The sequence below is a fragment of the Spea bombifrons genome, chromosome 11, assembly GCF_027358695.1.
Source record: "Spea bombifrons isolate aSpeBom1 chromosome 11, aSpeBom1.2.pri, whole genome shotgun sequence".
NCBI classification, from domain to species: Eukaryota; Metazoa; Chordata; class Amphibia; order Anura; family Pelobatidae; genus Spea; species Spea bombifrons.
In genome coordinates this window covers 16,189,088-16,203,630 of record NC_071097.1, presented here as the reverse complement: position 1 = coordinate 16,203,630, position 14,543 = coordinate 16,189,088, and the positions used below count along the sequence as shown (strand labels likewise).

At 41.0% G+C, this 14,543-nt stretch overlaps 2 protein-coding genes across 3 annotated transcripts in view; one reads left to right on the top strand and one right to left on the bottom strand.

The window, feature by feature from the left end:
• The window catches only part of NDUFV1 (NADH:ubiquinone oxidoreductase core subunit V1), a 587,185-nt gene that overhangs the window by 424,539 nt on the left and 148,103 nt on the right, over positions 1–14,543 (top strand). The gene's annotated exons all lie outside the window — the stretch shown is intronic.
• RNF20 (ring finger protein 20) overlaps positions 1–14,543 on the bottom strand; it is a 17,691-nt gene extending 3,148 nt beyond the window's left edge. Inside the window, exons 1-19 of one of the 2 annotated variants that reach the window (XM_053450556.1) lie at positions 14,448–14,543; positions 12,682–12,799; positions 11,659–11,845; positions 10,334–10,501; positions 9,995–10,139; positions 9,214–9,393; positions 8,916–9,034; positions 8,133–8,279; positions 7,974–8,051; positions 7,765–7,884; positions 7,450–7,629; positions 5,523–5,658; positions 5,286–5,407; positions 4,830–5,173; positions 4,630–4,747; positions 3,745–3,894; positions 656–868; positions 284–409; positions 69–209 (exon numbers count right to left, since the gene is read on the bottom strand). In XM_053450556.1, coding sequence (XP_053306531.1) covers positions 69–209; positions 284–409; positions 656–868; positions 3,745–3,894; positions 4,630–4,747; positions 4,830–5,173; positions 5,286–5,407; positions 5,523–5,658; positions 7,450–7,629; positions 7,765–7,884; positions 7,974–8,051; positions 8,133–8,279; positions 8,916–9,034; positions 9,214–9,393; positions 9,995–10,139; positions 10,334–10,501; positions 11,659–11,787 — 2,616 coding nt within the window. In that variant the 5' untranslated portion in view covers positions 11,788–11,845; positions 12,682–12,799; positions 14,448–14,543. The remainder of the gene's footprint in view (positions 1–68; positions 210–283; positions 410–655; positions 869–3,744; positions 3,895–4,629; positions 4,748–4,829; positions 5,174–5,285; positions 5,408–5,522; positions 5,659–7,449; positions 7,630–7,764; positions 7,885–7,973; positions 8,052–8,132; positions 8,280–8,915; positions 9,035–9,213; positions 9,394–9,994; positions 10,140–10,333; positions 10,502–11,658; positions 11,846–12,681; positions 12,800–14,447) is intronic. The other variant, XM_053450557.1, reaches the window with a different exon arrangement.

Below are 14,543 nucleotides of genomic sequence, written 5' to 3'. Positions count from 1 at the left end.
CATGTGGCAACATGGTGGCCAGCCATAAATATACGTCAGGAGGAAAACCCTTAGGACCCCGCAGTGACCTGTGCTCTCTTGTAGTTAAATGCATCCTTCTCCCGGCTTGAGCTGTTCTCAATGATTTCCTCTCGCAGATCCTGCAGCTTCTTCTGAGAAAGTTCCAGCTGCGCTCTCAGATCATCTGCCTGTTGGGAGGCCTCTGAGGCCTGAATAAAGTTTTTAGAAGTCAGTTTTCACAATACAGAGATACAGGGCAAGTAAAACATTCAATAAGTGTTACCTTGCGTTTGCTAAGATCCAGTGCCTGTGTGCGCAGAGCTAGTTCCTTTTCTCCTGTGGTAATGCTGCTCTGAAGTAAATGCTCCTTTTCTTCAAGTTTTCTCAGAACCTGCAACTGAGCATCCACCTGAGAGGATACCAGGAAAGAAGTATGAACTATTAAAGCTAGTTAAAATAATGAAAAAAAGTTGAAAGAAAATGACACAAGAAAAAAGGACAAGAGAACCATAAAGATTAAAAACTTTCACCACAGGTTATTCACTAAAATATTTGGGCAATCTCAGCCATCTCACAGGGTAAATAAATAAGATGTTCAGACTGACTAGAGTTCAGATAAACAAGGACTAAAGTAAAAGGTTTACTGTCTGGATACCTGTGTACGGAGTGTAAGCTGTTGATCTGCCAGCTCCTCCTTCTCCTCCTTTAGTAGTTTGTGAATCTGGTTGGATTTGATCCTCTCAGACATAAGCTTGAAGTTGGCATCATCCTTTTCTCTTAGTTGTTGCATCAGACGGATATTCTGTTCCTGCATGTCTTCAAATGCTTGACCTGTCACATCCATTTCCGACAGTAATGCTTCTTCCTCCTAAAACACACATTGAGTTTTATTACAGTTATATATTAAAATACATGTGTATGCCTTGGGCTTTACTTAGTCAGCTGAAAATAAGATTACGTCTGGATGTTAGTTGAACATGCTTGATATCAATACGTTACAGCGACTAATATACTGCCTACACAAAGCTATGGTATTAATAGTATTATTAATAAACAAATGATAGTACTGTCAATGTGTTATCAATGTGTGGCCAGTGCTGATGCTCAACTTGTCAAAAAAAAAACTTTTTTTTATATTTAGTCTTGGACTTTAATAGTGGAGGGTTGTAATCCAAGGTCGAAGCCTTCCTACATAAAATCTAATATCAACTCAGGAGACAACAGAAAAAAACCTCTTAAATGACACCATGAACAAAACGTTTTCCAGATTTTAATGTATTGGAGGGAGCTAATCTTTTTCCTACTGTAAAGAGGAGTCTCAGCAATGGTAACAGAGAAACCCCTAAGCTCTCAGAAGCTTCCATCCAACATTCAAGCCGTCAACTGGAATATCTCAGGGTTTGGATGGAGAAAATGACCTTTATAAAGAAGGTCTCTCCGGGCAGGAAGCCTCAGGGGGTTCTGGAGCAGAGGTTGATCAAGGGTTTCTTGATTTTCTGCAGAAATTTGAAGATCAGAGGAAAAGGTGGGAAGACATAGGTCAGCCAGAAATGCCAGGTCTGAGCAAAATTGTCCACTACCAAAAGTCGGTCCTCTTGGTGGAGGGAAAAAGAAGTTCTGGACCTGGAAGCCATCAGGTCAATGTCGGGCAGCCCCCATTCTTAAATGATAAACCTGGACGTCGCAGGATTCAGAGATCATTCACCTCCCAGGACTGGAACCATGCTCAAGAGTGTTCAATGACCCCTTAACGTGAACCGCAGTCAGGGTAACGGGCTTCTGTCCAAAATGAGATCCTGAGGGATATGCAAAGTAAGAGAGGACTCCTGGTACCCCCTTGCTTGTTGATATCAGCCACTACTGACCGGTTGTCAGAGCTCAGCAGGATGTTCTTGCCCAACAGAAGAGGCAATGACGCAAGGCATTCTCCACCGCAAGCAACTCCAACCAGTTGGAAGGAATGAGACGAGCCACAGGAAACCAGATGCCTCGAACAAACTTGTCTTGATAAGTGGCTCCCCATCCTCTGATGCTTGTATCGGTGGTCAGGACCTCTTTGTCCTGTAAGGACCACACTTTCCCTACGGATGTCCCTTCAAAGCGACCAGGTGAGGGCTGCTCTTACATGCAAAGGAAGCTCCTGTTCTAATGATGCAAAAGAAAATTATGTAGAATCCCTAGGTGGGCCAAAGCCCAAGATAATGCGTACCTTGTGGAGGCCATTCTGCCCAGCAGGGACATCCAAGGCTTTATAGAGCATCTGGCAGACAAGAGAACGAATGAGGTCTTGGATGGCGGAAGAAAGACCTTCCCTGAGCAAGAATCCAGACAAAGACCCCGGAACATGGCTTGCTGAGAGAGAATGTGCTTGGCTAGTCCCAATTCAGGATCCACCCTAGCTCCTGCAAGGTGTTGGCTACTCTTGCAAGGGAAAAATGGAGGACAGAGGGCGAACGGGCATAAATGAGCTGGTTGTCTAGGTAAGGGATAACTGAAATCCCCTGGAGTCTGACGTGAGCTGCCACCATTCACAGGAGTTTCACGAAGACCCTGGGAGCTGCCGACAGACAAAGGAAGGGCCTGAACCTGGAAATGCTGTACGTTTGAATCGCAAGGCTAGGTTTGACACACCTAGACAGATTAACCCTGCGTCTCGGGTCATTCTATTCTGGCTTGGACTTCAGGCAAGCGGAGCAAAGCTTCTTTCTGGAGTCCTGCAAGGATCTGTGGTAACCCGAGCACTACATATGCTTAGTCTTCATCAGAGCTTTCTTGGGCTTGTCCTCAACAGAGAGGAAAGAAATACGAGAATATCCTGCTCTCCCAGCCGCTTAAATAGCCAGCATTCAAATTCCAAGACGCAACGTCTACCAGAAGTTCGTATCGCTCTCGAGCGTAAGGAAGAGGAACGCCATTGAGGACACCGCTACAGATGCCACAGGGCTTCTGGGGATGCAGTGCACCAGACAGCACACACCAGCCTACAGGCTAGGGTGCAGAGGTCATCCCTCGACCAAGGGGTGTAACCCAGCTCAACCTAGAACTGTTTAAAATAACAAAAGGGGCAACGAGTCCTCTCTTCCTAATAAAGGGAAGAAAAAACACCGGGGCACTCTGGGAGGGGAGGGGTTTTTAATTGGAAGAGTCCTATACATTGTGTCACCTGGGATGGCAGGGAAAATATGATGTACAGTCCTTGTACGTAACTACATTACCTTCTCCACTACTTCACAGAATGATATTGTTTAACACTCATGAAAATTAAGTGCTTCAAAGGATCATTACTGAAAGACACCAGCAATAACAGACAGGATACTCATCGTGGACCCCTGGTTACTGTGACAATACCCTATACTATTTGTTATAACTAGTTACATTTTGACAGCTAAGAGTGTTTTTTGCCTTACTGATCTTAAGTATTAAGGTTAAATGTTCTTGATTCACCCTCCAAAAAGCAAACAATTTTGGTGATTCACCCTCTACTTTGTTCACCAATAGTCATATTTTGTTATTTCACATGACAGGGCAAACCGGTGTAACTAATATAGTATTAATAAAACTGATACCTGTGGTAATACCTGTACAAAAATATACCTTAATTCAACCATAAGTAACTAAAGTTCAGACAATACGATTATTTTTTTTTAAGGTATGGATTACAAGATAATATAAACAACTTGTTTTAGGGCACATAACTTTTTGTGGGGGGTTTGTTTTGTATATACACACATATAAGTGTCTCACCTGCTTAGCTATAGAAAGCCTCTTCTGGAGAGCTTCTGTTTGCTCTTCAACTACTCTCATCCTGCGCAAAGCATCTTCATCCGCCATCTTCTTGCTGTCTCGCCGTTCTCTTTCCTCCAGCTCTCTGAGATGTTGGCGCAGCTCTTCCAACTTAACCAGAAAAGAGGAATGACAAACAACATTCTATGTAGGTGGTATATACTAATTGTGCATACACAAATATAGTTCCCAGAAAACTGAAAAGTATGTTTAAAGGAGAATTAGCACATTTGATGAGTTTTCCTTCAGTGTCTTTGCTTTCTGCTTCCCTTAGAGGACATACTTCCAAAAACACAGCTGCAACTTTCAGCCTTTTTGGCAATAAACAGTTTATATATGGCCAGCCAGACAATTCGCGACAGAGGATGTCAGACGCCCCATGCGTAAATCAGCATGAAGCGGAAAACAATACCCACTATAAAAGAATGCATATTAAAGTACAATGTAATATAAATTTTTCCAAAAAAAAAAAAAAGAAGAAGAGGGTGGCCTGCAGAGGCTCCCCTCCTCTATGATCCAACTGTTCTTACCACTAATTGGCAATTTGCTCTAATTGAAAAGAATGCGAGGACTTTCCACACACGTCACCAGTCCCTTGCACACAGCATTCACCCAAGCCAGTGCTGAAGCTGACGGTAGGCGAGTATATCACACACAGGGAAAGATGTTTAGAAACAAATAGTCCGCATGGCATTTAGTTGGTGGTGTGTGGAAAAGGGCATATGCATTTGGGGGAATTGTGTAATGTTGTACCGAGAAGTCTAGACAAGTTTGGACCTAAAAAAAACACCTGAAGAAAAGACTGATTTAAAATTCCTATAATGTTTGCTTTGCAAGTGCCTTTACCTCCGCTTTACTTTTCCTCTCTGCTGCCATTAACTGAACCTTGTCTCTTTGTTCCTTAGGTGCTGAACGATACATGTCTAAAAGCAGCTTCATGTCTCGAAGTGATTCTTGAACTCTCCTAACAGTATAAAAATAGACAATTTAGGAGCAAGCCATGTAGAAACAACAACAAAAAACAACAAGCACTGTGCTTTTCTCACTTGATGTCTGCTTTAATCTGTTTCACAGACTCTGCCTCCTTTCGCTTTGTGTCAGACTCATATTTTGGCTTCTCCTTTGAACAGTCTGCTCTCTCCTTCTCTCGACCACGGTCTCTTTCTCGTTCCCTGTCCCTCTCCCTTCTGTCTTTTTGTTGTGCCTGTGGCGGAGCGGGCAGTACTTCTTCCTCCTCACGTTTAGGTGTAGACTCATGCTGAGAGGGGACAGGGGTTGGCAGGACACTCTCTTCAGGCTCTGTCTTTATTTCAACTGTCTCTTCTCGAGACTCATCCCCACTAGACTGTGAAGGTAGCAAGAACAGGCCACTAGCGCTGCGAGAGCGCATCTAAAAGATAAGGAACATTCTTACAGCTCTATCAATTTTATTCTACACCAATATTTTACTAAATAAAATCTTATTAAATACTTATGATTCCCTACTGTTTTTGCTTGTTTACCTTGCTTATGTCACTCTGGATTTCTCGCAGCCGCCTCTTATACCTCTGTACCTCTCCTTTCAGTTGATGATTGTGGTTCTGTAAACTGCTGATCAGGTGTCTCATTTCTCTGTTAATGGGACCTACAAAAAAGGCAAGTTTCTTTAAAAAACTGATAAAAATGCCCTCTTTTTTATTTGTCTGACCAGCATTGGTATACATAAATGTAAAAAGTAAATTTCTCCCAATTTAACTTACCTGCCTGTTCATTGGCAGCCAGAGTTTGCTCAAACTCGATTCTCAGCATTTCATATTCTTTGCGTACTTGAGCTAGTGTGTCCTCCAGTTGAATAACTTCCGTGCGGACCTTCTTCTGGAGGGTCAATTCATCACGCTGCAAGGGAACATTATAAGACCTTAGCACACAACCAAGGCACGCAAGACATTTCTGCTGTGGACTGGCAGAGCTTTTTCACCTGCATTCCTACATAAAAGGCCTTGTGTGAAGAGCCAAGAGAAAAAACGTATCATATCTTGTACCGTGTTTGTTAATTTCGACTGTTTTACCCTTTTGTAATATTGGGATGTGAAACAAGAGGGAGATATTCCGTACAGGACATGCTGAAGGGGACATACCAAGACATTTTGGACAATGCTATGCTTCCAACTTTGTGGAAAAAGTTTGAGGAAGACCCTTTTCCAGGGCCTGATTAATGTAGGGGCTGCAGCTTCAGACCCCTACCTGAAAATAGGCCCACTCAGGGCCAGACTGGCCCACTAGGAAACGGGAGACTTCCCGGTGTGCCGGCCGGTTTGGGGGCTGGTGGCGCACTGAAGTGGCTTACACGGCTGCATGACCATCTTTAAAGCAGGGGAAAAGCCCGCAGCAACCACAATTGCAGGGGTCGGGGGTGTATAGACTCATGGAAGGGAACTTATTAGTCAGATATACATCTCTCACACTTTATCTGGGCTGGCTAGATCAATACACAAGGGGGGCAGCTGGGGCCATTACATAAATCAATACTAAATTGAGGGGCAGGTTGGGGCCATAAATACACATAGTGATAGATGAGGGCGATACACATGGGGCAACAAAAAGGAGGGTGAACGACAAAGCAGATATGGCAGAGCCTGTCCTGGTGTGTGTGTGTGTGTGTGTCGGTGTGGCAGAGCCTGTCCTGGTGTGTGTATTTGGGTGTCAGTATGGCAGAGCCTGTCCTGGTGTGTGTATTTGGGTGTCAGTGTGGCAGAGCCTGTCCTGGTGTGTGTATTTGGGTGTCAGTGTGGCAGAGCCTGTCCTGGTGTGTGTATTTGGGTGTCAGTGTGGCAGAGCCTGTCCTGGTGTGTGTATTTGGGTGTCAGTGTGGCAGAGCCTGTCCTGGTGTGTGTATTTGGGTGTCAGAGCGGCAGAGCCTGTCCTGGTGTGTGTGTGTGTGTGTGGTCATCTGTTTCCTGGCACTTTACTTACTGTAAGAATAAATTGAACTATTTAATTTTACTTATCCAGAGACAAAACACTCTCCTGAATTTTTAGTCACTTCCGAGGACAAAACAATTCTAAGCCCAGAAATCAGCGAGAGGAAAAGTAAAGGTATTGTGTTATTTACTCTATTTCACTCTGCGTATCTTATTAAAAAGGATCAGCACTAAATTGTTTCAGGCATTGCATGTATGATGACTTTTTTTTAGCGTAGCGACTTACTCCCAATCCCATCACATAAAATCCTATCCTATATTATCTGCCTAGTACTGATGTCATCTTTATCTACTACACATGGATGCATAAAATGCATAAAAACTTCAACGGGACACCAGTGATCACAATAACATCACTGGCATCTGTAAGATATAGGAGGGGTCCTTGGAGGGAAAAAAATTATATGGCAAAAACCTTCCATCCTAAAATGGTTAAAACACTTAAATAAGTCTGGAGCTCAGTGCACTGTTTATTTATGCAACACCATGAACCAACATTTAAAAAATCCAAGAATGTACTCCAGGATTTGTCCTTCTGCATTTACACTGATTTTGAGACAGGAGGATTATTTGAGACTTAAATATTTGTAAATTCTGGCAACATAAAGTAATCTAAAAATGTGTATTAACTGGTGGAAAAATATATTTTTATACGGCTGAATAATATACAACTCTAGAAGTTTGCAGAATTACATAATATACCAACCTCAATGAGATCAAGTTGACGCTGGTGATTGGAACGTGTGCCATGCAGTAAAGAGCGTGCTTCATCCAGCTGAGCTTTTAGTTGCAAAGACTCATTGTACAGAACAGAGAACTGAGATTGCATACAACGATACTCTGGAGAGATGCGTACATTATTCTCCACAGCCCTTAAAAGCTCAGCCTGCAAAAAAAAAAAGAAAAACACCACCAAATAGTGGAGCTAGAACCCCATGTTTGGGACAAACACAATAGTACATAATAAAGAAGCTGTCAGGATAACAGAAGACACAGGGTAAGAAATGAGCAAAAGAACAACCTGCAATTCCTGGTTCTCTGCTGTTACTTCTTGTAAATCCTGCCTCAGTTTCTCTAACTCCTGCAACCGATTCACAGCAAGCTCTTTGTTCATATCCACTTCAGAAGTCATCTCCTCAAACTAACAAAGAAAACAATATGCATATTAAATCAAATTAAATATATTAAGCAAAGAAACAAACCAGAAAGAGAGAATGTGGATGATAATACCTTTTTAGAGTTAATTGTGATAGTGCCTCCATACAAACTGCTACCGGCCCCATAAACTTTGTAACCCTTTGAGTTCACCTGTAAAATGAGACGTGTTACCATATAGTAATATATAAATGGAGCAAATGACCATAAAATATTGCAGATACCATCACCTACCCGCTCAAGAACTTCAGACAAGTGCCTGTTAAGACGTTGTTCTCTTTTCCGGACTTTATCAATATCCCACTGAAGATCCTCAATGAGACTATCTAGGTTGGAGACTCGCGACTCTGCATTCTCCAAACGACATTGCAACTGTGAGAACTGGTGGACAGGGATAAATAATACATTTTATAAATGCAAAAGAGTGGGGTCAATCAAATTAGAAAATATAAGTATATGCTTTTGGGGTTTCAAACATAAGTGTGTCACCTCACTACAGGACAAGTCTGCTTGAAGTGGACTAAGAAAGGACAACTTAACAATTTCTAGGATTGACTCAGCCCATCATATGGACTGTCTGCTAGCATCAATATTGCCCAAAATCATGACGTGCCTCAACAAAGCTCTAATGAGAGCTTCCTGATATTTCGCTAATTGGGGAACTACAAGATTTCCCTGAGCCGAGTCTCCAAAGGGTCAGTGGGAGCTTAACCTAGGAAAACAAAAGATCATATGTGAATTGTGTAGAAGTTCTAAGCAGCACCAGCTGCTCTAAATACTACCTAATAGTGGTGTTTGTGATACTGTTCAAGCACCCATTTTTTTTACTACAGCACACCCTAACTTCTTCATACTCTGCATCAAGCTTGGAAGCATAACTTTTTGTTAGCCAAAATTGCTGTATTTCCTTTATAATTTTGTGTAAAAATCTCATCAATGATCCTGTCTGTGATTCAAGCTGGGCATATTAAAGTTCAGACAGATTTCACCTTGTATTTTAAGAATGATTTAACTAACCTCTTGAGACATAGTCTGCTGTTTCTCCTGCAACAAGGAGTACACTTCCTGCAGACGGGCATTCTCATTATGCAGCAAAGAATTTAGCTCTCTAATAGCCTCTTCCATCAGTGATGGGTCTACAGAGAGTCAAGAAATATTCAGTTGGGGGAGAAAGAAAAACAAGAGAGGAAAAGAGCAAAATTGACAGTTGAATTAACACGACAGAAACATGCATATGCTGGAGTACTGTTAAGTAATTTATGATGATTAAGTAACTGATTAAGTAAGTTAAGAAACAACTAAATCACACCAGTACCATTGAACTTCACAGAAAGCTGATCCAGCCGTGCATTTAGGCGGTCATACACCATCACTATGCGAGACAATGCTCGACGTGAAGATTCCACACGTTCCTGCAGCTGAGATTCAATTTCTTCACTGCTGCTGCTGGCTAAGGTGGCCAGAAATGAAAGAGGTGCTTCCCAGACACTCTCACCTATGGAAAGAAGTTATTAGTGGCAAAGAATGGTTACAGATATAAAAGACTGGGGAAACTAAAATGGCTGTTGTTTCAATTGTTAACTCATCACTCTCTTTCTCTTAATTAGAAACATTATTTTGTGATTCATAATGTGTAGCCATATATCATATTACTTAACTTAGTAAAGCTTAGTTTAGCAATATATAAAATAATATAATACTTACTTTCCATTTAGTGGAAAGCACAACTAAGCATGACAACAGGAAGTTACTATTTGAATCTGTAAGCACCATCATATGGGCTTATTAACAAAACCTCAGATTTGCAAAATTGCCTGCTTTAATCCTTTCCCAGAAAATATAAACTCATCTCTTCCAAATTTAGGCCAGCCCCTAATAAGTCTTTGTCAACATGGACAACTTTGACTTTAACCGAGATAAAGAGACTCATATTGCACTTTAATCACTAAGAAATCATTTATCAGCTGCAACCCTCCACATAAGATATATCGTATTCTAGTTTTGTTAAAAAAATCCCTTAATTGTTATAATCTATCACCTAAATCCATCATGAATTTCTGCTCCATTTAATTCATCACATTAAATACATTTCTCACCACGTTCACTGTCCTTGCGTTCTGGATTACTATCGGAATCTGGCTCAGGTTCTGGTATTACTAACGCTTTGCGTTCACTTAGAAACTCTCCCAAATCCTGCTCCAAATCATACCGAGCTAAGAGAATGCCAATGTTCTCGTCAAACTAAAAAGTAGGGAAAAGAAAAGAGTAGCATAAAACATTTAATTTCAGTTATAAAAAAAGAAAAGAAAATGATACAGGAAGAGGAACACAAAAAGTAAGGAAAAGTGGTGATAGATGTAGACATGATGAAAAGGGTACTGGTAGCATCATGTCATAGAACATGTAAAAGAGATTGGCATTAGGAAATTACACACCTGACTCCAGTATCTGTTAATAATAAGGAGAGACGCGTCATCCGTCGCCTGGCGTTTCTCCAAGGTCTCAATGCGATCTCGTAGTTCATCTTCTATCGCTTGTCTCTGGTCTAACATCCCAGCGAACTTCTTGTTCTTCAGCTGCAAAGTGCGTAGGTCCTGCTCCTCCTAAAAAAGACATTTGGAGTGGTGACCAGGCATGGGTGGGGCTGCTTGGTTATAGAAATATAGCCTGGTTGCCTGAAGGACTGCTGCACAGTCTATACTACATAAACATATGCTATGCTAGAGGTTTGTGGCTCCAAGCATAGCAATTCATCTGGAGAATGGGAAGTCTTGACAACTGGCAAATAGTATAACACTAAAACCTTCTATGATAAAGTTAAACACCGCTTTGCAGTGATTAATCAAGATCTCAGAGTCTTATTTTATTTTTTTTATCATGCACACGTTATTGCAGGGCTAAGTGTTGGGTTAGTTGGTAGACTTGGGAATTGTAGGGTGTTTTAGCGGTTTTTATGTTATGCAGCGAGAAGACTACAATATACATTACTATTTAAAAGTTTGGGGCCACTAAGACCTTTGTTTTTGAAACAAAAATGTTGTCCATTAATAACATTGAATGGATCTGAAATACAGTGCGGATCTGTTAATGTTGTAAATGACTACTGTAGCTGGAAACGGCTGTTTTTTAATGGAATATCTTTATAGACGTACAATGGTCCTTTATCACCACTCCTGTGTTCCAATGGCATATTGTGCATGCTAAATAAGTTTACAGGTTTAACTGATCATTAGAAAATCATTTTGCAATTCTGTTAGCACAGGTAGACATTTCCTTAAAAAGTGCTAAGCAACCCCAAACCTTTAAATGGTAGAGTATATAGAACTGGCTGTAAAGAGGGGGAATTTGAAGTATTATGGTCCTAAAACAAAGCCCTGTCTGTCCTATAAAAACAATTAATAATTTTTGTGGTTGCAATAAAATGAGAAATTTGAAAAGACAAAGCTGCCAGAAAACCTCTGGCTTGTCGAGTTGTTGGATTCAAAATATACTTGTTCATGAAAGGATTAATATAAAAAGGAAACATTAAATAACAGTGATCACAATACAGGTGATTAATGGTTTTCTATCAGTTTTAACTATTTCATTTGTAGTATGACCAAAATTAATGTAAAAAATAGCCTTTGAATTTAGTTTTCTAGAGAGGCTTGCAAGAATTAATACTGCACAAACGTTATTTGGGCTATGTCATTGAAGTGAAGGAGAAAAGATTAAAATCTTACAGCTGCAAAAAAATGAAATGAAAGAAAACAATAGTTACCGTAGAGGAAACACCTCCAAGTTTAATGGTCTCCACTGTGGTACCGGAGTCCTCAACAGCAGTCTTCTTTTCAGGGGGTGCTGAGGAGATTATATCACCTCCTGCCCTCTTATTGCCAAGCCCCGACATCCTGGTGCTTCAAGTTGACACTTCTATGTCACTTTTCACCAACAATTAAACCGATCAACTAGATATAAATTAAAAAAAAGTTACATTTATATTTTATATAGGTGTTTGTGTAAACATTCACAGACATATAACTTATCTAATTTTTAATGGGGGGGAGGAGAAACTCCTGGGACCAGGGGTATGACACCCTTGAGAAAGTGGTGGCGTGTCTGCCCATTTCACTCCAGGTATGATGCTCCTGCTTATTACCTGCAACTACATTGCCACCTACAATCGACCCCCTACCAAACAAGTGCTGAACCCAGCCGGATGCACACTACTTAATAAGCCGATTATATCCAGATCAGATACCTTTTTATTTGGCCACCTAGCTTAGCTGCATTGAATTCACCATGTCTCAAGGGTGTACGTGGCTTCTGCGGTGAGCTCTACTACCCCCTGGGTTCTATTTACACTCTCTACCCCCGTGGGTTGTATCTCACAATCATGTTCTAGAAGAACAGTTCTGTTTTTCTCTGGGGTTATGCATAAAAAGGGATTCTGGTGGAACTAAAGGCCTTGTCCTACCAACTCTCCCTACTAAGAATCTCTCTCTTGGTTGAACCAGAATTACTTTGTGTCACATAATCTTCTGTGTTTTTAACAGTTTGCATACACACACCATACTGTAAAAAGGCAGTAACATTGTTTTTGTAGCCACGGACCATCACTGTCAATTAGGGTCATTGCAGAACTTAAACATGACCCTGATTTAGTCTTTTTTCCTGTCAAGAACAGGGATGCCATGTCTTGGGTAAGTTTGTTCTTTCTTGGCCACCTAGATAAAAGATGAGGAGGACCAGCCTCGCTTTACTGCTCTCATTGCCTTAACGGTTAGAAGAAAAGTAAACTTACCCAGGCTCAAGCAATGGTGTTTCTGGGTGCCAACATCAACAAACTTTACAGTCTCTCTCGAATCATCACTCTACAGCTCCAGTGCAGGGTCTAGGAGTTTACAGAGCTAAATAGGTATCTGCAAGACATTTCCTTGAAACGTTAGGGGTCCCTTCTCTATCTCAGTTGGGTTTCTCCATGAGAATTATAGCTTAGGTTTAAGTCACTTAGGCTGGTGCCGCAACTCATAGACCACTGTAGTCAAGGTCTGCGGTCGACTCAAGCCTGTCACCATCCCTTCATTGTTTTGCAATTATGAGAAATTCTCAATGTCTTGTGTCATTCCCAAAGTCTGCTCCACAACCAGTGTGAAATGGTTTGAATTAAGCGCCAACCTGTGGTATAATACATCAAATGCAAGGGGCACCAGGAACATATTGCTTCTCCAGGAATTAGAGCCCACCATCGGAATGATTACATTCTCTCTGAGTTTGCCAGATTACTTTTTGAGCACCTTGCAGCTGGATCCCACAGAACGAAGCCTGTTTTCTAAGACTTTTTTAATGTTCACACATGGAAATGTTTTGCTGGCCTATGTTTCCTCCTACACCACTAATTTCTGCTATTCTCATGAATATCTGGAAGAAGAAGGCAGTGAGTTTTAAAAGTACCTTGGGAACACCAGATTACACATGGAACTTTAAACGGTTGGATTTCAACACTGGGTTTTTCTGCTAGGGTTGCAAATGAACTAGACATTTATAAAGGTTTTCCCTATTCGAAATATATTTTTGTATACATTCATTTTCTTCTTCTGGTCACATCTCAATTCTTTAATGGGTCTTTTTAACCTGTCAAGCTATGACACACTGGTGCTAAAGTAATGATTCTATAGAATATAGCCAGGAAAAGAAAAGTATAATTTATACGTATACATTCATTTTCTTTTTTTCCCTTCCGGAAACGGTTAAGGAAACCATGTTTATGTCACTTTCTTGGTGTTTAAGCAACACAATTTATAGCATAGTTTGCATGCTATATGGGCATTTCCCAGTTTACCAGTGGCCATTTAAGCACTCAAGAAAAAGGTCTATGCCATGTGAATTGGGTACACATATTATCAATGCATTCTCCCTCCAAACGCAGGGTACAGAAAAGCACCGGTGACATCTATTGACTTACAAAACTTAGATAAATCTAAAAAATATAATGACTTGACGGCCTTATAACTGCATTCATTGATAGGTGGTTTCCATTATAATGTCTGCCGCTCTGTGGAAGTAGAAGTGTGGAAAGCAAATCTCAAAAGTCAGGTCAAACCCCAGGTAGCTTTAGAGGCATCAGAATAGGGACCTTATTAAAGGGATACTCCAGTGTCCCAGAAACCCGACGTGAAGACAATAAGTGCACAGGAAACAGCTGGGTGGTGGAAGGGTTAAATGCATATAGAGGGATTATGCATTTGCAAGGGGGATACTATTTGACGTTACGTTATTTTACGGGTAAAACGGGTAAAATCACTTAATCTGAAACTACATATTACAGTATTAGTGTTGGATATCCCCTGTGGGAAGTATTGGCCAATTTAAATTCAGTATTTTAGCGAAGTATATTTATCTCTGAGAGGCATGATAGCTAAGCATCTTTAGCTCAAATAATACATTCTGATGAAATATAATCAACGTCGCTGATATCAAACAATCCACATGCGTAGTACGTCATTTAAAAGAAGCCGCGAACGGGTTAAATTCAGACTATACACTCTTTATTATTATTTTAGTATTTACCTTGAGCTGGTACCGTATCACCAGGCCAACCGGAAGCGGAAGTGATTCGTACTAATATCCGTCTACTACAGATAGGGTGCATACCGTTTGCGGCCA